The following is a 25,021-nucleotide window of genomic DNA, read 5'->3' on the forward strand; positions in this document are numbered from 1 at the left end:
AGGTGACTCTGGCGCCCCTCCCCCTCCCTTGTCTGCCCTGGTGTCCTTCTCACCCGTCAGGACTTGGGGCGGCACTGCTTCGGGGGCATTGGGTAGCTGGTCAGAGGTCTGTTTTGGTTACAAGCCACCTGAGGAATTACTGCTTTCTATAACAGAAGGACGTCTTAGCCTGAGCCGCATATGCATGTGGTTTTATAACCCTGGTATTTTCTGTCTTTAATATGTGTATATGATTCTACTGGGGCGATTTGTCTTCACGTGATACAAACGCTTGTAGGCAATAATGATTTTTCCCTTACCACCTTTAGTCATCCTTTAGCCAAACTGAATAAACGTTTGGCTCTTTTCATCTTGATGAACCGGAAGGCACTGGAATGCAATCATTTCTGCAGTGGCTTATGTGGTTTCCTAGGTGCTGTGTTCTGTGGTGACATGATGCCTGTACATTTTAGGAGGGAGGAGAAAGAGGAAGCTGAAGCCCTGTTGACTCAGAGTGATGCAGTGGGAAATTGAACAGCCACAAAGACTTACTGGCCGAGTCTGAGGAAATAGCTATCATCTATCAATGCAGTTTAATATGTGATGCTCTTTATGTAAAATATTTAATGACTTTATGCCAAACTTCTAAAACCAGTATCTTCTGGTGTTTTTCTTTTTCTTCCTGTAAAATTATTTTTGTGTAATTGCAAAATGGAGTATTTTTAAGTGGATATGGTAGTTTTTGTGATTCTTCTGAGTTTTGTATTATTCATAAATTTGCTAAATACAAGTATCTTTTGTTTTGCAGATGTTTGGTTTTGAGTTCTGACAGTAAGGAATTTGGATACTAAGGAATATCTCATGCGAAATTGCTTGCTTACTAAATTTCAGATAGTAGGTAGCAAGAATCCAGATATATACACCAGGAAAATGTATGTACATCATTTTGGTTTCTGAGTTTCAGTAGTGGGTCTACCTATATACCAGGGTCTTTCAGCCTTGGCACTGTTGACATTTAAGACCAGATAACATTTTGTTGTGGAGGACTGGCTTGTACATTGTAGGATGTTTAGCAGCATCACTGGCCTCCACCTGCTAGGTGCTAGTAGTGTATCTCCCTCCCCAAAGTGGTTGTAACAACCAAATATGTCTCTAGACATTGTCAAATTACCCTGGGGGGCGGGGAGGATGGCCAAATTGCCCCTGGTTGAGAACCACTGCTGTATACCATTGCACTGAACCAAATTTGTAGATAATATGAAACTCAGAAGACTAGCAAAGACGATTACAGCCACCGAGAGGTACTTCATTTCATCAGTTGCACAGAGATAATTTTTAAGGAAGAAAAATAAAAAAGAGGAAGAGATTCCCTCTAGAAGTTAAGCACAAGAAGGTCATTAAACATTTTATATAAAAAGACTACCTCATGGTTTTATGACAGCTATTTTTTTAGGCTTGGCTATGTACTGCCTCTTACATTTGCTGTTCTCTGGAAATCACCAACAGTGCTTATTTATAGGTACTTTTATACCCTGAGAAGCAGCTTCATATCGCCAGCTACTTCTTCCTTACTGATCACAGTTAAACCTCAGGTATCCCTTCCTTTTATTACTTCAAAGAGTTGACATTCTCAACAAGGCAAGACTTTATCAGAGGATGTGCTTTAGGGTCCTCCAGCAGCTGCCTTGGTGAGGTTGCCTGTTGCTCTTGTGTTTGGCCTCCTGTGCTGGTGTGGTAATTGATACTGGAAAACACCATTGGTCTAACCAGGCAGCGTGTATGATACTATCCTTCCATTTTCTCATTTACCTTACCCCACACATTCTCTTAGTATTCTTATGTAATCAGTGGCGGTTAAATGTCATCTTATACATGTTGCTGTTCTCATTCGCTTCCTGTGAGCTTTTGACTTTGAAGGCGTTTATCTGTATTGCTTTATTCCATTCCCACCATTTGGTGAAATTCACATTGTGAATATGCATACCGAGAAAGGTCATCCTTTTATTTTGGAAGTAAATAGAATGTGAAGCTATTGAGTTGTGTGTGTGTGTGTACACACACACACACACACACACGTATTAACTCATGACACTGGTGTCCATTATAGAGTTATTTGGATGCAGAATTAGTCTGGTTAAATACTACACCTTCCCAACAACCTTAGTGTGTTATTAAGACTTTCAGATTTTTAGACATTTCTTCTGGTATACATACATGGCATCACTCCTCTGAGATATAAACACTCAGTTTATATCTGAAAAGCATCATATTACTAAATTTATAACTTAGATTTTATTTAGTGAACACATTTTTTCTAAGTTGTTTACTTATCAGTCCTTTGATATTGTTGATGCCCCCATTAAGTAAACAATATGTTAATCTGATATATAGCATATATATATAGCATAAATTTTGACCCAAAATTTGCTTTATGTTCAAAATACTATGCTGTTGTATGCTATGACTATCACATCTTCAGCACAGAAATAGTAATTATAAATAAAATCAATTTTTTGTTACATTGCCATTTTGGAGATACTTAGTTATATTGAAATTTTCACTGAATCTTTTCTAAAATTAAGTTCATATATCTTAGGAAGTAGCAGAGAAATTTCCCCTTAGGGTATGCCAGAAGAGGCACAAGTAGTTTTGATAATGAAATGGGACCTTACAGAAATATTTCTAAAGCAGCTGTAATAATTCAAAAAAGAATTGAATTGAAAAGGAAGGAAAAGAGAATTTTTTTTCTTTGAATATCAGAGTTTTGGGTAATGACGGTAGCAGAAAGCTTAAAAGACCATTCTGATTTCCGTCTTTTTCCTGTGCATTATGTAGAACTGTATTTTAATCTGTCTTGTCACCAAAATAATGGAAATATGACTTTTTTTTCATGGTAGGAGATGGAATAAGCTGAGGCTTCGGGACAAAGAGAAGTGTCTGAAGCTCGAAGACGATTCTGAGGAGAGCGATGCGGAGTTCGATGATTTTAAAATGCCGGGTTTTCTGTTCAAAAAGCTTTTTAAGTATGTGCCATGTGATCTTTTCTTTATATCTGTCGTCAATCCATTGTGTACAAATTAATATTTTAGATATGACTCAGTAGTTACCTGTGGGCCCTTAAGGTACTTGCAGTAGTTTATTGCAAATATAGATACTGTCAAATGAAATTTTAGCCACGTGCTGCTCATTAAAAGTAGATGATAATAAATTGACTAAAGTGCTCATGGGGCACGTTTGTAAGCTGGTGAATCTATGTGGACCTGTCTCAGCTGGCTGAAAGCAACACATTTAAAAGCCATCTACGTTGAATTATTTTTTTGTTCTTAGTAATTCTAAGGGACCAAACCTCTAATTTCTTAAGTCAGATGAATTGAGTGAGAAGAGTTGTATATTAAAATCAATATTGAGGTGTTTTTTGTTTTTGTTTTTTTTTTTACTTCTGTGTAGAAATAAAAACTGCTGTGAGTAGTTTGTTTTATATTGTACCTAAGGGTATAATACTTTTGAGCTGACCAAATGTGCATCTAAATATTTTATGTAGATGTTCTAATGTCAAAAGAGAAGATCTAGGCAAACACCTTCAGCATTAAGTTGCTATTTGAAACTGACTACGTTTCATATGTGAAGTGGCTGAGTGTTCCAGATAACCGGAAGCTGTGTGATAGATGCCTATAGCCTACATGGCCTGGGCCAGTCTCCCGAGATGAATGTAAATACTGAGCCACATTTTCAATCTCATCACTCCTGGGATTTACTTAACAAGATACTTTAGGAAGGCTTCTTCGATGCATATAGGAAGTTAAACCATTAAATAGCTACTTTCTGTTTAGTAGCATCACTTGGTAGTTGGGTGTGGGATGTAAACTTCTTTCTTTGAGATGATTATGCTTAATCTCCTTCATAGATTCGGTTGTCTGCCATGCCTTAAACTTGTGCAGGATGTCTGTTTAAAAATAACATGCTTTTTATATTTCCTCCCAAGGGGCTTATATTATAGTTTTAATTTTTACCTCAATGAGGGGAGGGTGGGCAAAAGGAGTTGGGAGTAGTTATTTTATACCACTAAATATATAGGAAAGCTGAAATCCTAAAAATGTGAAGTATCTTGGTTGGGTTGCCATAACTGGGCAGAAGCCAACGTATGTAGAAATTCAAATCTGAATCGCTCTAGTAATTTTTGCAGACAAATCATTCTTAGCCCAGAGAGGTGGCTACTTTGTTTATTGCTTCTCCTAAATGAAAATTAACTATGGAAGGGTATGTAAACAACATTTATTGACAACTCTTTTTATCTTCTCTAAAGTGATTGCATATTAAGGAACAGTCCAAATAGTATAGTTTGTACTAGCAAAAGGAATACCCAAATTATAAATTAAATTGATTTAATGAAGAAGGATACTTCTGCATGTGTAGTAAGTTGGTATATATCCTCGAGTCGAGTTGAATGTGCATTGTTATATAAGTGTGAAATTTTCTGCTAAAGAAATTTCAGTTACTAGAACCAAACTTTGCTTACTAAGAGTATATAGGCTTCAGTGTATTGACTATTAACCCTATAGTAGTTAATGTAAATACATGTCATATTTGTTTTAATTAGTCTTAATTACATGTTTCTGGAAAGTATCTTGTGTTTCATTTCTCAAAAACAGGTTTTTAAATATTTCGTGTTATTAAACTTCTGTTCCTTTTCTTCTGTATGAAAAAAATTAATAGGATTGATAAGTTTCCATTTTTCTTTTATGATTAAATTTTAGCCAGGCCATTTTAATTTTAAGCCATAGATATATTTTTGCTGTATTTACTGCACTCTGTGGAATTAAATTAACAGGGTATAGTTGTACGCAAGGGAGTCAGAGGTACAATTATCCATTTAAGTGCTATTTTCTGCAAGATCATGTTTAACTTTTAAAATTCTATTTTGAAAGGTTGCCCAGCAAATGCATTCATCTGTATAATTTGGCAATCAAATGACAAACTTCAATCTTTTGACCTTACTTTTAGCCACACTAGCAAATGCAATCTTGGGTTAGTGTGACAATGCCAAGATATACCAATTATTTGTGGTTATTTTGTGATACTTCAGTCTCATGGGGGAAGCAGAGTATGGTCAATTTTTTTATTATTGTACAATAGTTTGTAAAAAATCTTTGCAAGGAATAGTTTTTTATATGCTTTTCAAAGGTTCTGAAAACTATTCTTTCATTTGAAGTATGTCATTGTTTATAGTGTTTATTAGGATATCAAAGCAACAAAACCTAACTTAGTTAGTGGCACTGCTGAAACCAGAACCCAGGTCCCCTAATTCCTCCTCATCCAGCCACACACACCCGCCAGCCAGTGTGCTGATGCAATCTGAGGGCGTTTGTAGAAAGAAAGAGCCACTCTTTGCCATCTTTGTACGATGTCCCAGTTGTTGGGGATTTACATGTAGTGATGTGACTTATAGGGCCACCTAGTAGATATTTTTCCTTAAACCATTTCTTTAGTGTTAATCATTTTATAAACACACAATCATATGCTCTTGGAGATTACATTTGTTGATGAGGAGACACCCATCACACTATTATTGCCTCTCCTGGGTCACATAGGATGCAGTCGTCTTAATGCCCTCCTAAACTCCCTTTGGGATACCATGCAGGTTGCCACTTTTCCTTTCATGGTTTCTCAAGGTCTCCTCTAAGGATTTTCCCTGCCTTAAGTTGATTGGCCCCAAACAAAAAGAGGTGTTGGACCTGTGTTAGGGGGAGGCGCTGTGGTGTAGTGGTGGAACACTAGAATGATCACTGGGAGATTTTGGTCCTTACTCTGCCTGGAGGAGTTGCTCCCATACTTGTTCTCCACCTCAGTAAAAGGAGGTTGATTAACTAGTATTTAGTGCTTCTGATCATACATCAGTTTTTTGCGCCACATCTTTATCCACAGCTGAGATTGGTCCAGTGTAATGGTTCACAGTCAGCTTTTAGTCTAGATCAGGGTTTCTCATCCTCAGCACAACTGACATTTTGGACAGAATAATTCTTTTGTTGTAAGGACTGTTCTGTGCATTGTAGGATGTTGAACAGCATCTCTAGACTCTACCTACTAGATAATAATTGTACTTTACCAGTTTGAACGACCAAAAATGACTCCAGGGATAGCCCAGTGTCCCCTGGGGAGCAAAATAACTCCCCATCAAGAACTGCTGGTCATGATTATCTCTAAAGTAGAGTCACTTTGGAAGGAGAGGTTCTGGATTTCAGTTCAGTCTTGCTCATTTTTTTCCTAGCAGTATGACCTTTGGCACGTTACTTAACCTGTATGTGCTTTCATATCCTAATATAAAATGGGTTGCTCATCTTTATGTAGGGTGGTTGTGAGGCTATATCCAAACCACGTGGACCTCTGCCTCCCCAGCAGTTGGCTTCTTAAGGAGTTGGTTAGCCATTATTCTCTGATTATGTACCATGTATTAATAGAACTTGTCCTTCTTCCTCAATTTAATGATCTTTTATCCACATAAGACTTCACCGTGTTTTGATTTTTAATCCTCTTCTTCAGGGTGCATATTTAGTGTGTATAATAGCAAACTTAATAAGCAACATTCTCATTCAAAGTTTTCCTTATATGATAGATAGTAATAGCAATAGCTAGAGGTAAATTTTTGGAATTGATTCTAGGGGAAGCTACTTCCCCTAGTAGTGATTAAGAGATGAAATAAAACTAGTTCAACAAGGACTAGAGTTCACGGTGAGATTTTAGGTAGACATACCACATATACTGGAGTAAATATTGGGCCAGTAAACCAACAACAAAACCACCTGTGTTTAAGATGGGAAGCTCATCAGCCTTGGTATTTTCTTTGGGGAAAAAAAAAATCTTTAGATTTCATGGTCTTTTTTTTTTTTTTTTAAAGATTTTATTTATTTGACACAGAGAGAGAGACAGAGGGAACACAAGCAGGGGGGAGTGGGAGAGGGAGAAGCAGGCTTCTCGCTGAGCAGGGAGCCTGATGCGGGACTCCATCCCAGGACCCTAGGATCATGACCTGAGCTGAAGGCAGACGCTTAACAACTGAGCCACCCAGGTGCCCCTAGATTTCATGGTCTTTTAAAAACTTTTTGCCTTAGATTGGTTTTTAAACTTGGCATATAATTTTCATACCATTCTATGATGTTGTTCTTCCTTAAATCTCAAAAATTCTTCTTGCATTAATCCTTTTTTTAGCTTCATTTTTTTAGATTATAGATTGAATATGCCATTGATGGAGAAAGGAAAATACCAGCTTTGTTTTTAGAGAGGAACATACTATTTTTCTTTGTCTTGTACTCCTTATTTAAAATTTTAATAGCTCTGATCTCTATATTTATGATAAAGCCCCTGAATCAAGTTCTGCTTTAAAAAATTAAAAAAATTTTTTGTACTGTTGTGTCTTTAAACTGTTCTTTTTTGCATCTGCTAATAATACGAGAGAATCATCTGTCATGTACTAATTTTGTGAGCAGCCCTTTTATTCAGACTTGTTTATGGCCTTAAAATTCAATTAAACTTTTCCTATAAAAGATAATATAATTGGTCAAGTGACTTTTCAACAGTGTATGATGTAAATTGTGGTGTTCTGTCTCTTGCTTTTTGATGCTGTTGAGATAGAAAAAGTAAATGTTAATGCCTCTTTTTTCATAGAAAAATTGTTGGAACTTTATATAACAAAGTATTTGAGTTTTTTTTGGGAAAGATATTGAATAAAATATAATAAATTTATGCTTGTTTACCAAGCTATTTCTAATGTTGAAAAAGAAATGAAATAGTCCCTAATTACCCGGGTCATCTATCAGTTTAATTAGAAATGTGTTAACATGTTCTATAAAGAAAAATTTGTGATTTTATGCCTAGGTAATCAAAAATGTATGACCTTATAAATATAATACTCATGTAAAACACACATCCGGCGTGTTTCTCTGACTGGTACTAGAACCTAGCCAAATGATTAATTCATGAATACTTTCTGTTATGATCTGTATCATCCACCATTTGCCATTTTCTCTTTCTTGTTGGTGTTTGTTGTTGTAGGTACCAGCAGACAGGTGTTAGGTGGCTGTGGGAATTGCACTGCCAGCAGGCAGGAGGAATTCTGGGAGATGAAATGGGATTGGGCAAGACCATCCAGATAATTGCCTTCTTGGCAGGTCTGAGCTACAGCAAGATCAGGACTCGTGGTTCAAATTACAGGCAAGTGCTCCTCTGCAGACTGTCAGTCTGTGGAGCTCAATTAATATTTCATCAGCTGTATTGCTGTGGAGGAGGGTCTTGTGAATTATTGATGACATTTCAATTACAATATTCCTTTAATTCTTTTAGTGGGGGACATCAAAGGAAAATTTTTACGAGACAATGGAGCTGTAGGGCAGGAGAAATTAAACATGTAACGCTTTTAATGAATTCCAGGCATTGATGCTTCATTTTGCAGATGAGCCCCACTAGATATTTTGGGTCAATACAGTGTCTAAGGTTAGCTTCTACAAATGGATTGTTTACAAACTCAATTATGTTAATATCGATAGTTTACACAATATGGAATTTTAAATTGGGCATAATACCTTTAGTTCCATTTATTAAATTTTACATTAAAATCTTTGTTCTGGCAGGAGACCAGGTGAGCATTACAGTAAGTACAAAGTCTGTTCATGGGGAAAGTTGGAGCTTTGGAGAAGCCATTCTCCCGAATTTCTTTTATAATCAGTATGTGTGATAGCATTTACGGATAGTGGTAGTGTTTTTGTTTGTTTGGTTTTTTTTTTACATGACATTGTCTGCTCACTATGCTTTCTTCTCCCTCTCCCAGTCTTCAAGAATTTTATATCAACTCTAAAGCCAAAGCCTAAATGATTGCCTAAAATGATGGAAAATTATGTTCAGATTGTGGTCTTTATTCTCTTTAGGAATTTAAATGAACTATTAAAACTGTGGTATTTGGAAAGAATCAACATTTAAACTGTGTTAGTTCAGTATGTTGGGACTGAAATATTTTATCTTGAAATAGTGAGCATTTATTTACATATTGAAGCTGTAAATTGGCTTTATGTGAATCAGTGTTGGTAAAAATAATACGAGGTGAATTATGTAGGATATTTAATCTTGAACCCAGAAAATCTGAGAGCTCCTTGGATTCAAGTAGGTTTATCTAATGAGTAACAGCAAGATATTTACCAGATGGTTATGTTGTGGCAACCTCAGACACTCACTGAATATGGTTTGGAGACACCTTTAACATAGTGCCAATGTGCCTGAAGCTAACAACTGCAGAAAGTGACTGTCCTGCACTCGGGTTTAGTCCCAGAGAAACGTTTAGTATGGAGCCAAATGCAAACCATAAACTATTGAGTAAACTTTTTTTTTAATCTTAAAAATAGTGCTTTGTTTTTATTCCTTTTCCATTAATTTAACAGATCATACTTTTCATGAGGAGTATTTGAAGTTCTAGAATATTTTAGGAATATTTTATATGATGTAGGAAAGGGAAAAAACATTTAGAGATTTTAAAATACTAAATGTTTTGTTGTTATTACATGGAAGTTGTATTGAAGCAGAGGTTTTCCTTCAAATACTAGAATTCTATTGCATATTTTATTTGGAACCGTGAAGACATTCCAGCCCAAGGGAAAAAGAGTTGAAAATGAGCATTTAGTGTTTTCCTATCTATGAGTGTCATTAGTTTAGCATTTGAAAAAGTGCTTTCTCTGTTTTAAATAAGCTCTTTGATTGACTTGGCTCTGCATCTCTACCTGGGTGGTTTTGTTTGTTTGTTTGTTTCTTTTTGGATAACTGGAATGCCCCAGGCTGCCCCAGATTGTTTCTAGGACTGTCTTTCTTTCCTTAAATGATTTCTGGGATTTTCTTATTTCCCATCTCTTATCTTTCCTTCCCTTCCTATTATCATGAAACTTGTGTGGAGTCTAACACTCTGGGCCTACGAAAACTCAAGTCATCCCTGCAGTGTAGTTTTGATCTAAAAATTAAAACATGCTCTCCAGAGTGGTGGCAATCCTACTAGGAGTGAAGGCAGGGCTAATAATGAGCAGCAGCTGTAATCAATTAACTATCAATGCTCATATCCTCTTTTCCATAATGAAATAGTGTGGCATGTTGGACGATAGCCCAGATTGTCTTTATTAAAATAGTATTGGTAGAAGTGGCTTCCCAGAATGCAGTTATGTTATCAGCCAACCAGGCTCTTTATGAATAGAGGTGTGCTGGGGAGCTTGGTCCCCTCCACTTCCATGTGCCAGAGCAAATTGTATCATATTTTTCTCACAATTTTATAACCTGTCCACCTCTTGCAACTAGATGAACTTGGAGTTCTTCTCTGTGTTTATGTCCTAAAGAAAAATAGACGAATGGTCATATGAAGGTCTCAGTGAGCTGACGTGGCTCATTTTGGCTATTTACATGTTCTTGGAACCCCTGTGAGCTGTAGCTTTGGGGGCCCAGACTTGAGATGGTCTCCATGTTACAATTTCATGGTCTATGATTATTGAAACAGTGTAAATCTCTGGGATACCAAGAAGAAACTTCATGGTAAAGGAGTTTTTTTGGTTTTGTTTTTTAATGTGTTTTGCATGTGTGTTTGTTTTTAAAATGGGGAGAAGCTTATTGCCCGCGGTTATAAAAGTCTGTACTGGTTTTGTGCTCCCAGCTCATCATGTGTATACTGCCTTCTCCTCCCTTCTGCTCCCCTTCTCTGCCGCTCGTACTGCAGTCGGTCCCCTGAATTTCATGATGAGGAAATAAACTGTTTACCTTTCAAACTTCAGTTAACACTTTAAAGCCTTTGATATCATTTACTAATTCCTGGTTACAAACAACATGGCCTGAACAAGTTAATGAACTTTCAGAGGTAAATATTTTACTTTGTAATTCCTCGTAATAAGTTCTACTAGCCTGTGGATAGCTGGATTTCCGTCTTGTAGGTTGAAGTATTTGACCATTGGAGCTATTGGCTTGTCCTAAACTCATTAGATAATCAATGCTAATCAAAGATGAAAGGAATTTTAGCCAGTTTGGTAATTGAGGCTAATCACTCTAGTACATTTAGCCGTTTCTTATGCTCATCTCACTGGTTTTGAGGGTTGGAAAAGGGTGGTTCAGTTGATGTGACTGTTAATGGATTTGATTGCCCCTCCTGTGGTTCAGGAACAATCTAGGTCTGCTCCTAGATTTCCACTCAGCGTGAAAACCTCCGTAGTCTTCTAATAGCGGGAGAATGGCAGAAATGAAAGGGCATCATAATGCCAGATATGTGTTCAACTAGAATAAAGTATTGGCCCTAAATGACACAGCGTGAGTCATCAGTGTAGCTGTTCGCATTAAGCGTGTGATAAAAAGAAAAAATGCTATATAGCTGAATAAAGCATGTGTATATATTTATGCTTATTTGAAAGTGACTTTGTTTGTAAATATTTTAAACAGGTTTTGATTGGTTGTTTCCTAATCCCTGCAAAGTGCATATTGATAATAACTCTTGTTCCCTATGGAGGATATAAAGAAGCTGGTGCATTTAATCCTTTTAGAAAGAAATATTGTCATGGGAGGGGCCAGAGCAGAGTCATGCCATCCCCAGGGAGCTTGAGGGGACGCCTGCAGGGGACCTGCCCTTAGTGAGGAGCAGAGCCTGGCTTGGGAATTCTTTGGGAGATGGAAAGTCTGTGGTAGCCTCTACTTCTTGAGCCCTTAATATGGAGCAGAGGGGCAGGGGCAGCGGCTGTAGCTGAGGGGTGAGAGGATTTAGAAGTGGATGGAGGCATTTTGTCACATTGGAATGTAAGGGTGAGCCTCATTTCAGTTATGGCTTGTTTCTGTATTAGAACTACAGGTATTTTTGAGTTGTGTGGAAGATTATTTTTAATATTTCAAGCACTGTGTGATTTACTCTGAGTGACTTACAAAAAATTTTTTTAAGCTCAGAAATTATTTACTGAGCTGTGGCAAAAAAATAAAAATTACCCATGATTCCCTAACTCACAAATAATCTCTTTTAACATTTCAGTATATTTTCTAACAACCTTTAAGAAAATGTTTTCATTTAATAAAACCAATATTCATTAATTACGTCCTGTGGTCTCAGCATTTGAAGAAGAGGCCATTTCTATCCTCAAGGGACTTAGGAAGGCTCTAATGCACAGTTACAATACGAGTGATGCATGTTATGGTAGGGTTAGTATGGGGTCCTAACTAGTGTGGATATACCAAGGAAGGATGCTTAACTCATCCAGAGAGAAAAAGGAAGACTGTAAAAGAACATCGGGGCTAAGGCACAAGTAGAGGGCGGCTAGGGTGAGGGCTCCGAAGGACACGGGGAATTTCAAGAGATCAGAGGAATCTGTACTTCGTAGGAGCTGAGGACAGTGCTGGCAGTAGGAGTGCTGAACCACAGAGGCAGATGTTGGGGTGGGGGCAGTGAGAGAGGTGAGGCTGAAGGGGTGAGCAGAGGTCAGTCCTTGTGGTCTCATAGACCAGCTTAAGGTGGGTAGATTATTCAAGAGCAGTGGGCAAACATTAAAGCCTTTCAAGCGAAGGGATGAGACACTCAGATTTTGCTTTTTAGAAATGTCTGTGCTAAAAAGTGCAGTAACCTAGGTAAGAGGTGATAGTGGCCAGACCTGGAGTATCAACAGCATCGATGGAGAGCCAGGGTGCCTTTCTTGGAGGTAGACGTGACATAACTCAGTGTAGGTTGAGTAGGTAGAGAACAAGAGGGACAGATCAGTGATGAAGCATGGACTTTGAATTTGGGCACCTCGATAGTGGGTGACCGTTCTTTCCATTGGGTTTGCAAACATGGGAAGAGGGCGAGGTGGGGGAGGATGATGTGTGATGTCATGGGGGCATGTAAGTGGAGAGCCAGTGGTTGGACATCCAAGTGTATGGTACTTTGGAATTCAGGAAAGAGGTCTGGGCTGGGGACCTAGATTTGGTGTCATCTGTGTAGAGGGAGTAATTGCAGCTGTGGGAATTGATGAAGTAACCTGGGGAGAGTATGTGCAGTGTGCACCTAGCTTCAGGTATTCAACATCCTTGTTGGGCTTTTAGAGAAAGGTGGGGCAGGGGGAGAGTGGCAGTGATTCTGCCCCGGAGTGAGTGAAAGGTAGGCCCTGTGGCCTTAGCGTCCTCAGTCAGTCTTGGCTCCCAGTTGCCTCCTGTAGCACAAGCTGAGCGTGAGCCTAGTGCTGAATTGCTGTAGTCAGTCTGACTTTTGCTTAATTTTCATCTCGTGTACCAACTGGTGCCCAGCTCCCAGCAGGACTGAGGAAGAAGTGGGCACAGTAATGGGAGCCGTGACATAGCGGGGCATGGGCCCCGAGCGCAGGCAGAGGGATTGGTCACACAAGAGGACGGACGCCGGTTCCACTGTAACCGGGGAAGGAGGGCAGGGTGGTGCGCGTTCAGCTACCTGCGGTGGCAGCGTATTAGGGTATTGTGGCTGCAAGTAGGCAAAACGTTACGTTGAGTCAGACGTTCACAATATATGTGATACACCTAGGAACCTACAGAGGAGGCGGGGAGTAGACACAGCATGATCCGCAGCCTAGCAAGGGCATCACGGGGACCCGGGGACTTCAGTTTTCTCGGAACGTCAGTTATCGTGGTAGCCATCAGATCTCCGTGCACTGTAGCCCAACTGCCCGGCAGTCACTGGGCTACGCTTCCTTGTTCACATGCAGTAGGAGAGACCAGAGAGAAAACTCTCCCCCAGCCTGGAATGGAAGTCCTTCCTTCCTCACCCTGAGCGAGGCCCCGAGTGGGAGAGTGAACAGTGCCGGGGGTGTGTGTGGCGGGGGGCGGGGGGGCTACTGCGTGCTGACAGCTGTGGATGAACCTGGGTTCCTGCTTCTCCCATCTTTCTGCCAAGCCAGGCAGTGGTCAGAACCCCATCAAGTACGAGTGTGGGAAGGAAGAGGGGACACCCGCACAGAGTCATGGTTCCATTAGGAAGGAGAGCGGGAGAGAGAGATGTTGAGATAGTGGCCACCACCACCAATCTACTGGCGCTCTGTGTGAAAGTGAGTTGGAGTGATTCCATAGATAGTTTTGTTTTTTAAAAGACTTCCTATGAGCATTTTCCCAGGTTTTTAAATATTCTTCAAAAGTGATTTTAATGGTTCTCTGATATTCCATCTTATTTAATAAGCCCTTATAATATTTGCTATATGGCACTGTTCTGAACACTTTACAGGTATTAATTGAATTAAATCTTCATTTCACCTTATGTGATCAGTACTATTATTACTCCCGTTTTAAGATGTGAAACTGAAGTTCAGAGAGGTTAAGTAATGTGCCCAAGATCATGCACACAGTTAATGTGTGCAGAGCTGGGGGGTTCAGACCCAGGCAGCGCTCCTAACGACTAGCTTGTGCTGAATTAAAGAAATGGAATGGTTTGTTCATCCCTTGTCTTTATGGACATTTAGGCGGTGCCCACTTTTTCCACAGTGTAGATAATGCTCCAGTGGATATCCCCATACATCAGTGTTTGTTTGGGACTGCTGGGTCAGTGGGTGACTGCTATTAAGCCTCTCGCTGTGTCGTGCTCTGCTGCTTCCCACAAGACAGCACAGCTGCACTCTTGCTATGGGCTTTCCACAGGAAGTGGTCAGTGTGATGCCCCCCCACCCCTCACCCCCCCATGCAGAAGCGAGCAGGCCGCGGCGGTCAGGAGATTGACTGTAGGCATTGCTGCGTCTGCTGGTAACCACGATGCCTTGGGCATGCCAACCTTCAGAGCCCCCGAGCACGGCAGCATTTCTGTCCTGCTTACTTCCCATGGCTGGGAGGTTGACTGAAATCGTGTGGGTGAAAACTGCTAAGATTCTCTTAGGTTTGAAGAGTTACATAACGGCTTCCCTCACCTGCAATAGAAGAGGAAAGGAAAGTATTTTTGTTAGTAATTTTTGTTTCATTTTCTTTTACTTTACTCTAGATTTCACTTACTGGGTGTTAACCTCAACAGCTTTTTCTTTAAAGAAAATATCGATAAATTTCCAAAGCTAGGCTTTTCTTTTTTAAATGATTACCTTCCTGTTTGTTTATTTTTCTTGTTTTTTGGTGGTTAATCATCCATATATTGTCATTCATGGTTGTGTTTTCTTGGACGTTTTGGGTGCAGGTTCAAGGGGTTGGGTCCGACTATAATTGTCTGTCCAACGACAGTGATGCATCAGTGGGTGAAGGAATTTCATACATGGTGGCCTCCGTTCAGAGTGGCAATTCTACATGAAACCGGCTCCTATACTCAAAAAAAGGTAACACTACAATACTTCAGTACCTGTTGGTTTGCTTGGTTTTAAACGTCTCCATTTTACATATTTGTTTTTCCTTTGATCCCTGTATTTCTCAGATATGTGTTCCTGTGTTTCTTTTATGCATTACTGTTACTGATGTAATTTAGAGCTCTGTATTTTCAAAACAATTATGAATGTAGGCTTTATCATTCTAACGGTTCATAGTGGCCTTGAGACGTGTTTGTTGTCCAGCAAAACACCAACTGGGCACGGACAGTGCACCACAAGCCTGCTAGTGTGAGTGGGACCATACAGTGGGGGCTTAGAGAGCAGTTAACTAGTCGGATTCGGTCCATTAGTGGCTTTCCACAGTTTCAGGAAAGTGTAATGTAATAACTCCTCATTGGTAAATGCATTTAACATGCTTTTCAACATATTTTTAATGAACAAAAGAACAACCTGCCATTTTGAGAATTTCCTAATTTGTTGCTTTTCCTATTGCTTTTTTGTTAAATTGTGTTCTCTGAATCTTTGGTCATCATGTAAGCACAAGCACTGTATTTTGAATTTCTTCACTAATGTGTAATTTTAGTCACATGATTAAAAAGGAGGTTATTTGTGCTCACATGGGTAGCACAGAGAGGTTGTATTATGCTTTTTTAATCCTCAGCTCTGACCATCCAGACTGTGAGCTGTGTAAAGTGCCCATAAGCATTTGCTGAAGAGCTAATAATTGCCCTTCTTCACCATGGGTTTGCAGGTTATTTTATTGACACGAAGTGGCAGTTTGCTGTGAATTCTTTCTTTCCCAAGTCTTTGGAGCTCTTGAGTGAGCTCTCGTGGACTCACACGAGAGCAGCATACCTGAAAGAGCTGCTGAATGTTTGTCTCACTGAGTTAGACACGTGGGCTCCTGAACTCCATTGTTTCTGCAGTTTCGCCCCGTACCCCTTTCCTCCAAACTCCTGTTTTGTTCACGATCATGAGTAAGTGCAACTTTTGATCAAAGTGAATCAGGACTATCTGTAATTTGGTAGCTCAAGTCTGGTGAGATGGGATCTTGCTTATCCTAGCTGCTGTTACACCAACTGACTTTGCCCTGAATTTTAAATGGTAAATGGAAAACAAACTGAGTTAAAATAATTAATGAAGTAGGGTTAATGCTGTGGACAAAACGAAATGAAACAAAACAAAACAGTGATTTTTAACAGCATAAAAATAACCATTTAGGTTGTTTTTCTAGTCAAACCAAATTGTTGTAAATATCTTTTTGTCACCCTCGTAAAACATTTTTGATGCCTTTTTTCATTTCCATCGTCTGTTGACATTTCTTAATGTTTTGTATTGCAAAACCCAGCAGGATTCGTTACTTGATGTTTCTCTTTAAAAGGTACATTTTCCTTATGTTCCTCTTTATCTCTTTCTGGCAACTGAAGGGCATATGTTCACTTTCACCTTTATCATAGCTTACCTGCATTTCCTCTTTTATTATAACCTGAAGAACTATTTTCATGTAAATGAAATGTCTCTGTTGGTGCCCTGCTTCCTTGTTTGGAGGGCAGAGCTTTAGAGAATAGATACTTCACTTTTGTTTGCTGTGATTCCATCTTCGGAGGTTGTTTTGCACACACAAACACATGCATATATGTGATTGTTCATAATTTTTTTGGTGCTTTACAGTTTGCTAAGGACCTTAACTTGAAGTTTCCTATTTAACTTTTGAGGAAAAGCAGTAGACGTGTGTTTCCTCTGACCCTTAATTAACTCTGTTTCTTTTCCATTATAAAGTATCCCCGATCTCTAAAGATGTAAGTTGGCATGCAAAAGACCAAAAAGGTGTTCGTTTGCATCTTACAAACCATACTCTCGACTTAGAAACACAGTTTATTGTTTATCATTGTTAATATCAGTTTATTTGTGATGAGTACACATTAAAAATACATTAAGTCCTTTGCACAGACCTTGTTAGTAACACTTCCAAGATCAGAACTCCGGCTGCTAGATTCAAACACCAAAGTGACATTTGATACCTTTGCTCCTTCCTTTTAATATTTGTTCACGAAGATCTTTGTCACCACCCCATGCACACCTGTTGGCTTGCAGATAATGTGTTAGATTACAGTTAAATATGTTTTTTAATCATGTTTCAAATATTCTGTCTGACCTCTAACCCAGCATCTAATGCTTGACTTCCTTTCTGTCCTTATCAGCTGAGATTCTTTTTCTCCATGGGGGAGCTTTCTGTGCCCACGGGCCTGTCCAGATGATGGCACTCTGACATAGGGACATTCAGTGCTGGAGAAAATATGGAAGAGAAGAGAATTTCTCTTTAGAAAACTTAAAAGTACTAATTCAGTAATTGTTCTGCTTATCATTCAAGTAGATTGCCTTTATTTTCCTAATGATTTGTTGTAGCTGATAGGACATGAAATTTTGAAAATTAAAAAAATTTTCATTTAGAGCACAGGCATCAGATGATCACTTTCTGAATGGAACGCATCCGTCATTCTTCTTTCTTACATTGCCTTTTAGCTTCCTACTTCTCTCACCATGTGACCCTCTATTATCTTTGTTAATACTCTGTTTGATTGACAGCATAATTTAGAATTATCAAATGCAAACCCAGCAACCATGCAGAAAAATACGTGGCTAGTATTTTCAACCAAACAATCAAATCAGATAAAGACGTTTTCAGTCTTCTGGATCTTCTTTTAATGGTCAATTGAAATCTCATTTCATAGGAATCTAAGATTTTCCTTTTCTCATGTTTTATGATCCCTCTTTTCTAACAGAGAAACTTGATACATGAGTTGATTAAAATACATTTCTTGAGTAACTATAAACATGACATTGCAGGTATTTGAGGCTGTCAGGGCTCCAAAATATGGATATGATGTTTTTAACTGACCTTGAAAAGCTAGCCATTTTCTTGGGGAGAGAAAATATCTGAAAAGATAATAAAAGAAGGCAGTTTTGTACTTATCCGTAACTCACAGTGGGTGGTGGTATCTTTAGCACTGTGTTACGAAGTTTATTTTATTATTAAGGACCCTTTTTATCAATTTGTTGGAAGATGTTTAATGAGAAATTTCTTGCTTGTATTCTGAACCAGTAGTCACTTGTCTCTCCCACCTTTTCCTGTTATATCCTACAGATACGGTAATTCTGTGGAGTATTTTTGATAATTCAAAGGGTTTTATCGCATTTTGACAAACTTGAGGCATTTAGGGGCATAAGAGTGGGAAATGCAACAAGAGCACAAAGGTTCCAAAATGTAGCTTTTATCATTACCAGATCAGGGTTTGAATCTTGGATTTGCCATTTTATAGCTTTGTGACCTTGAACAAATCACTTAGCTTCTCTGAGCCTAGTTTGATCTCCAAAAAATGAGTATTTTTTTTGGTAATTTTGTGAAGAGTTGTTGAGGTAATAGGTATGCATGAAAAGCTTAGTGTCGTCCTTGGCAGGTAACATTTATTCAGGTAATTTTGGACGGTTAGAAACAAAGAATGTCATAGACCCATTCTTCCCGGTAGTCAAAAGAAAAGATGCTCTGTTGTTTCTGACTGATTCAATATAAATACTTGCTAGCTTGAAGGTTCACACTTGCTTTATCAAACGTGTTTGTGGGCATTCACGTCTAGACCTTTTTTTCCTCACATCCAGATGCATCTGGCCCCGAGTGGATACGGTGAAATAGCATGCTAAAGTTCTTTTTGCGAAACACAAGGTGTGACTAAAGAACAAACCACAGGAAAACATGGCTGTTTGATGAAACTGCCATCACGTGTTCTTTAAAAAGGCCCGTTTTCTGAACACTAGTCAGAGGACTTGGCTTTTTAAAGAGCTGGAAGGGAGTCAGGCAAAAACATAGCAAATAAAAGTAGAAAAGGGCCACACGGTCCCTCAAGCATCCTAAATATTTCAGGCCAATTCCAAGTACACAAATTATAACACAAAGTGATGTAATTCCTATTAACTTGAGAGACGGTGTATACACCTGATACATGAAATGATAGATGCTATATGCTTGTTCTGTGAGGTAGATTGTAGAATTATGTTGCTGGAGACCCTTTTTTCTTCATTGTCAGCACAAATCCTTGTTTATTAAAGATTTAGCTTGAAGGAAATTTTAATTAATTACAGGTGCCGTAAATCCTGCCCGGGAAGCCGTGCTGTGTTTCCCGTGAATGGCCTTCCTGTGCCTGTGCTGCAGCCCGCTCGCCCCGCTGCCTGACAGTGTGATTTATGGCTCTTGTTTTCTACCGGTCCGCTGTTTGCCCTCTAGGAGGGATCGGTCTCCTGAGCCTCCATAATAACAGCAGCGCTTTCACAGACGTCTTTTAATGACAACCGCACTGCATTCAGTAAGTCAGGCTAATTGCAGATGTACCCTATTAATTGCAAAAACTAGGAGAGGTTACATATTTTACAAGCTTTTAATTTGAAACCGCCCGAGATGATTTGTCTTAAGTGTTTGGATAGAGACGTCCGTAATATTCAACAATTCGCCATTATTGAAACTCCAGTCTAGGCCGTTACAGAATTCTGAGATTGAATCAGGTGAAAACAAATAGTCTTAGATGATGTTTTTACCCAGTGGCCGTTAAGTGGAAGTTACATTGTCAATAGGGACATTAAAAAAAAAAATTCTTACGCTTCTTATGAAAGTGTCTTTTTGATTATTACTCATCATACATCTTTCTGAATATGGTAGAAATTGTGTATTTCTATGGCTTAACGTTACAGAATTTTCCAGATCAACTTCAGTCTTTATTAAACATGCAAAAGAAGCTGACCATGGTGCCAGTGGTGTGTATTTGAGAGGCTTGGCATCTCATTTGCTCAGCTGTGGTGAAGTGGTGTCCAGAATCCAGTTCAGGGTGGCATTCCTTGGTGGGTGGGGGCGTTAAGGGAATGGCCGTGGTGAGTCTTTGCATCCAGCAGTTGCAGGAGTTCCAGGGTCCCAAGCAAGTGGACGCACATTTGCAGGGACTGGCTACGACCCAGTGGACATTTCATAAACGTGGGTGGTAATTTGTCCTCTGTTGGTTTTGAAGCCCCGAACATTGGTAGTTGTTTTCATCCCCCCTTGTCTCTGTGTGTGCACAGAGCTCCAGGCCTAGAGGAGAGTTGGGCACAGACATTCTCAGTTTCGGTCCGCTGCCTTCTTGGGTCCTAGCTGCTTTATGACTTCTAGCAGCCACTGCTCTCCTGGCGGGGAAGACAGGGGTAGAGTTGTGGCAGCTGCCTGTCCACAGTGTCCATGAAAAATTTAGGCGCAGAGGAGCTCTTAGCATCAGCTCTGGCTTCTGAAAGTCCCGGGACTGGCGGGATGAGGCGTGCGAGGTGGAGCAGTGCATCTTTGCACGGCCCGCCTTTCTTCGTGGGCACTACGAGCTGCAGCGGGGCCCGTGGTGGTGGATTAGCAGTGTAGTCAGGGCATAGGGGAGGGAGGCGAGTCCAGGAGAAACCTGGCTGTGTGTTTGGAAAGCTGTGAGCCCTGAGGTTTTTACTGTGCATTCACCGTAAGGTACAGAGTTGGGAAATGGTTAATCAGCTGTGGTCTTCAATGTAGGACTGTGCAGGCATTGAAAACCAAAACGGTTCATGAAAACCATGAACAGGAAGACTGCAAAGGAGTGGTCATAGTAATAATATAGCTCTCCCCGTTGAACTTTTAATACGTACCGGGTACCATAGTTGTTCTCTAAAGCAGTTTTATAAACTCGGAAGTTTTGAGTGGGTATTATGACATGAGAAAGTCATTTCTCCCTCTTTGTTTTTCTCTTTCAAAATGTTTTTGGCTCTTATTACACCATTTTATACTCTGTTGACTTAAAAAATTTTCCAATCCTAGTTTATTAACATAATATTAAAATCATTTTTGAAGATGTTGAATTTTATAAAATTTGCATAATTGTGATTACATGAATGATTGCATTAGGTTTCCTGATACTTCGCTCTTCTTATATTCCTGTGATGAGCCTTATTAGGTTAATATACGGCTAGATTTTATTTGTAAGTAATGGATCTCTAGTAGGGAGTACATGTGTAAGTGTGGTGTGTCTGTTAGTTTTGAAAACAGGGTTTTGCTAGCCTTACAGTAATGAATTGAAATGCGTCCTGTCTTTTCCTGCATTTTGGAATAGTTTAAACAACAGGATGGATTCCTATGTTGCTCGTGAAACCCTTTGGGTCTGGTTGACTTTTGGTGAGAAGAGCATACCATCTTTTTCAAGTTCATCAGTAATTGGTCTCATCGGTTTGTCTCATTTTTCTTGGGTCCATTTTGGTACTTTTTTTTTTTTTTTTTAACAGTTGTCCTCTGTCAAAGTGTTCAGGGTTTTGGCATTAGCTCACTAGGGGCAGTGGTGAGAAGACACATTTGTGTGGTATCTACATCTGGGTTGTGCTCTTTTGACATTCTCACGCTGTGCAGCTGGTCTGTTCTTTGGGCTGACTTGACAGCTTTGTTTTGTTTTTTTCAGTGAGCTATTTCGTTTTATGCTTTTGCAGTTCTACCAGTTTTGTTTTTTTATGGTCCACTGTTTTGTTTTTATCTTATTCTCTCATTTTCCTTTTTTAGCAGATTGCATTGACTGACTGCTCAGCTTGCTTTTAAGCCTCAGTGGCGTGTGAGGAATACGAGTATTCCTTATGTGGTCAGAAACTCTGCTGATAGCTCTTAAAAAGGAGCTCACAGATGGTGGTGCTCAGATCATTTGTATCTTAATTTTTTACCTCTTGTTTTCTTTAATCTTACTTTCTCTCTTCTGGTCTGTCAAACTCTGGGAGGCTGCGCCTGGTCCCCTGCAGGCTGTGGATGTCCTGCTTTGTCAGCACAGCTCTGAGGACTTTGCACCCCTTGTTTGGTGCAGGGCTTGTTGGTTGTTGGTAGTGAAGGTGCGTGGCTCCTCCTCCGGCATGTACTGTCGCCTTTAAAATATAAAATATCCCTCTCTGTTCCTGTTCAGTTCATTTTGTCTGGTATTTGTATTTCTAGTCCTACCCTGTTTCTCTTTGCAGTTCTTGGGTAATTCCCATATTTTCAGCTTTTGGTGCCAGGCTCGTTTTGGTCTAAGGGTTTGGCTGTATGTACCCCCTGGAAAGTCTCACTGCTAATAAACCCACTGTCATTGTGGAGTCTCCTGGTATATTTAGTCTGAAACCAGCGATTGTATTTTCTGTTTATTATATTTTCTGTTTTCCTGATTTTTTTCTATTTTCTATTACTTTTTTCCCCTAGAGTGGTTTGATAATTCTGCAGTCTAATTCTTGTATTTATGTGGAAGTAGCAGCTATGGATCAGTAGATGAGCTTTTTTTTTTTTTTTTTACAAATGTAATCCAACCTGTTTTTCTTTCATAGCTAAAAAGCAGATAGTGTCATAGGGGAAGGGAGGGAGACAAACCAGAAGAGACTCTTAATCTCAGGAAACAAATTGAGGGTTGCTGGAGTGGTGGGGGTGGGAGGGTTGGGGTGGCTGGGTGATGGACATTGGGGAGGGTATGTGCTATGGTGAGTGCTGTGAATTGTGTAAGACTGATGAATCACAGACCTGTACCCCTGAAACAAATAATACATTATACGTTAATTAAAAAAAAAAAGCAGACATTGTCTGTCACCTGTGCTCCTTTCTACCCTTGGGGCAGAATTTTTAGTATACTTTTATTTTCTCCTGTTCTTACTCTAGGTTTTGTTAAATAAGAATTATAGTGACACTTAAAAATATATCCCTTTTTATATTTTAGATTTAATCTTAACGGTTTCATTAATATTTAAAACAATGTTTTAATATTTACTTACTGTTTTAATACAGGTTTCCCTGCTGTCCAAAAGTAGAGCATTCCTGTAAAACCCAAAATGGCTTAAAGTGAAGAAGCTCTTACCATTAATTTATATTGAAAAGTTCTTGAGCTTTCCTAGACCCAAACAATAACCTCTCTTAGGCTTTTCTGATACCTTAGGACACATCTTGCTAACATGCACAAAATAAATCGAGATAATGCATAGGTGTTCATAGATGCAGTTCAAAGCTACGGTGCTTGCTGCCCAGATGCTGGGTGTAGTTCCCGGGGAAGGAGCTTGGTGGCGCCACTTGTGCTCGGGGTGTGCGCTGCCTCTATAATGGCTCACTGCGAAACAAAGACAAAAACACCTTTTTTCATAAAAGCGAAAATCCTTTTTGGCTTTCTTTTGGTCGGCAAAAACAGATACTAATTTGATAGGTCTTTTGTAAAAGTGAAGAAGCTAACTGAACTTTGGAAAAGCAGAGAATACGTGTAATTTTTTTAAAGAACTGGTGTATGTATTACATGTAATTTCCCCTTAAATCTTTTTTTCCTTTCACAGTTAAGTATGAGGCAGCGTTGCCTAAGATTGAGTTAATGATGGCTTTGGAGTTGGCTCCCTTTCTACGTTCAAATCATGACTCCACCACTTCCCAGCTGTGTGACCTGGTATATTATTACAGTTTCCTCCCCTGTAAACCAGGGGTTCATAATAGGACCTCTGTCCTTTTTCAGGGGCTTGCTGAGAGTGCTCTGTCTGTGATGAGCATTCTGGGTCAGGGAGCTCCGCCGTCTGCTGTTCTGCAGGCGCTATGCGTTCCAGGCACACTTTCTTCTGCCCTAGGAGAGGGACCGTGTTCTTTTAGTGACCATACCTCTGCCCTGGCTGGATGTATAGTGTACTGTACCCAGCCTCTCTCTGGCTGGCTTATTTTCTGTTTTTGCCTATCTGGAGGTGGAATTTATTTTTTCCGTCAAGCATGACTGCCAGTTTGGATCAGTGCAGAATTCCAGGGTCAGAGTGTTTTCCCTAGAATTATGGAAAGATCGTCTCTTTGCTTTCTGACAATTCAGAGAAACAGAAGAGATATCCAACTCAGGTGGAGTCTTTTTCCTCTGAAGGGAATCTTTTCTTCCGTTTTGTTCTGACTAGAAGCTACAGCATTTTCTCTGTACTTTTGGAATCCTAGTAGGTATATGCCTAGGTATAGGTCTCTTTTCATTGTTTCTGCCTGACACTTCATTACGTTTTGCTCTATACACTCCTGTTTCTCTTTAGAATTTTTTTCTATCTTTTAAAAAAAAATCATTGTTTTTTTATATCCTTTTGTATTCTCTCCTCCTGGAATTCATGTTCTGTATCAGTAGAGCGCCTGGATTTGTCTTCTTGTCTCCCTGGCTTTTCTCTCATTTTCTTTTTCTGGCTTTAAAATAAAAAAATCACTTCCCATCTATCTTGTTTTAAGTTTAACAAGAATTGACACAAAGAGTATTTTAGAAAAATAAATGTTGGGTAAGTGTTTACATATGATAACTTTTTCTAGTCTTCTTTTGAGGGCCCTCCTTTTTTTTCCTAAAATTATGTTAATCACCATACATTACATCATTAGTTTTTGATGTAGTGTTCCATGATTCATTGTTTGCGTATAACACCCAGTGCTCCATGCAGTACGTGCCCTCTCTAATACCCATCACCAGGATAACCCATCCCCCCACCCCCCTCCCCTCTAGAACCCTCAGTTTGTTTTTCAGAGTCCATAGTCTCTCATGGTTCATCTCCCCCTCTGATTTCCCCTTCTGTGATTCAGCAGTCTTACACAATTCACAGCGCTCACCATAGCACATACCTTCCCCAATGTCTATCACCCAACCACCCCATCCTTCCCACCCCCCACCACTCCAGCAACCCTCGGTTTGTTTCCTGAGATTAAGAATTCCTCATATCAGTGATGTCATATGATACAGATCTTTCTCTGATTGACTTATTTCGCTCAGCAA

General features: G+C 39.5%; 1 protein-coding gene across 7 annotated transcripts in view; it reads left to right on the plus strand.

Annotated features, from left to right (window-relative positions):
• Nucleotides 1–25,021, plus strand: part of ERCC6 (ERCC excision repair 6, chromatin remodeling factor) — a 77,121-nt gene that overhangs the window by 24,344 nt on the left and 27,756 nt on the right. For all 7 annotated transcript variants that reach the window (XR_003608367.2, XM_028098673.2, XM_088020137.1 and 4 more), the window contains 3 exons: nucleotides 2,877–3,002; nucleotides 8,026–8,184; nucleotides 15,116–15,251. Coding sequence is in view for 6 of the 7 variants with exons in the window: in XM_028098673.2 (XP_027954474.2) it covers nucleotides 2,877–3,002; nucleotides 8,026–8,184; nucleotides 15,116–15,251 (421 nt within the window). In the remaining variant the exon portion in view is untranslated. The remainder of the gene's footprint in view (nucleotides 1–2,876; nucleotides 3,003–8,025; nucleotides 8,185–15,115; nucleotides 15,252–25,021) is intronic.

This window comes from Eumetopias jubatus, unplaced genomic scaffold, assembly GCF_037043125.1.
Source record: "Eumetopias jubatus isolate StellerSeaLion01/CBP00866 unplaced genomic scaffold, mEumJub1_p1.0 scaffold_17, whole genome shotgun sequence".
Lineage (NCBI taxonomy): Eukaryota > Metazoa > Chordata > Mammalia > Carnivora > Otariidae > Eumetopias > Eumetopias jubatus.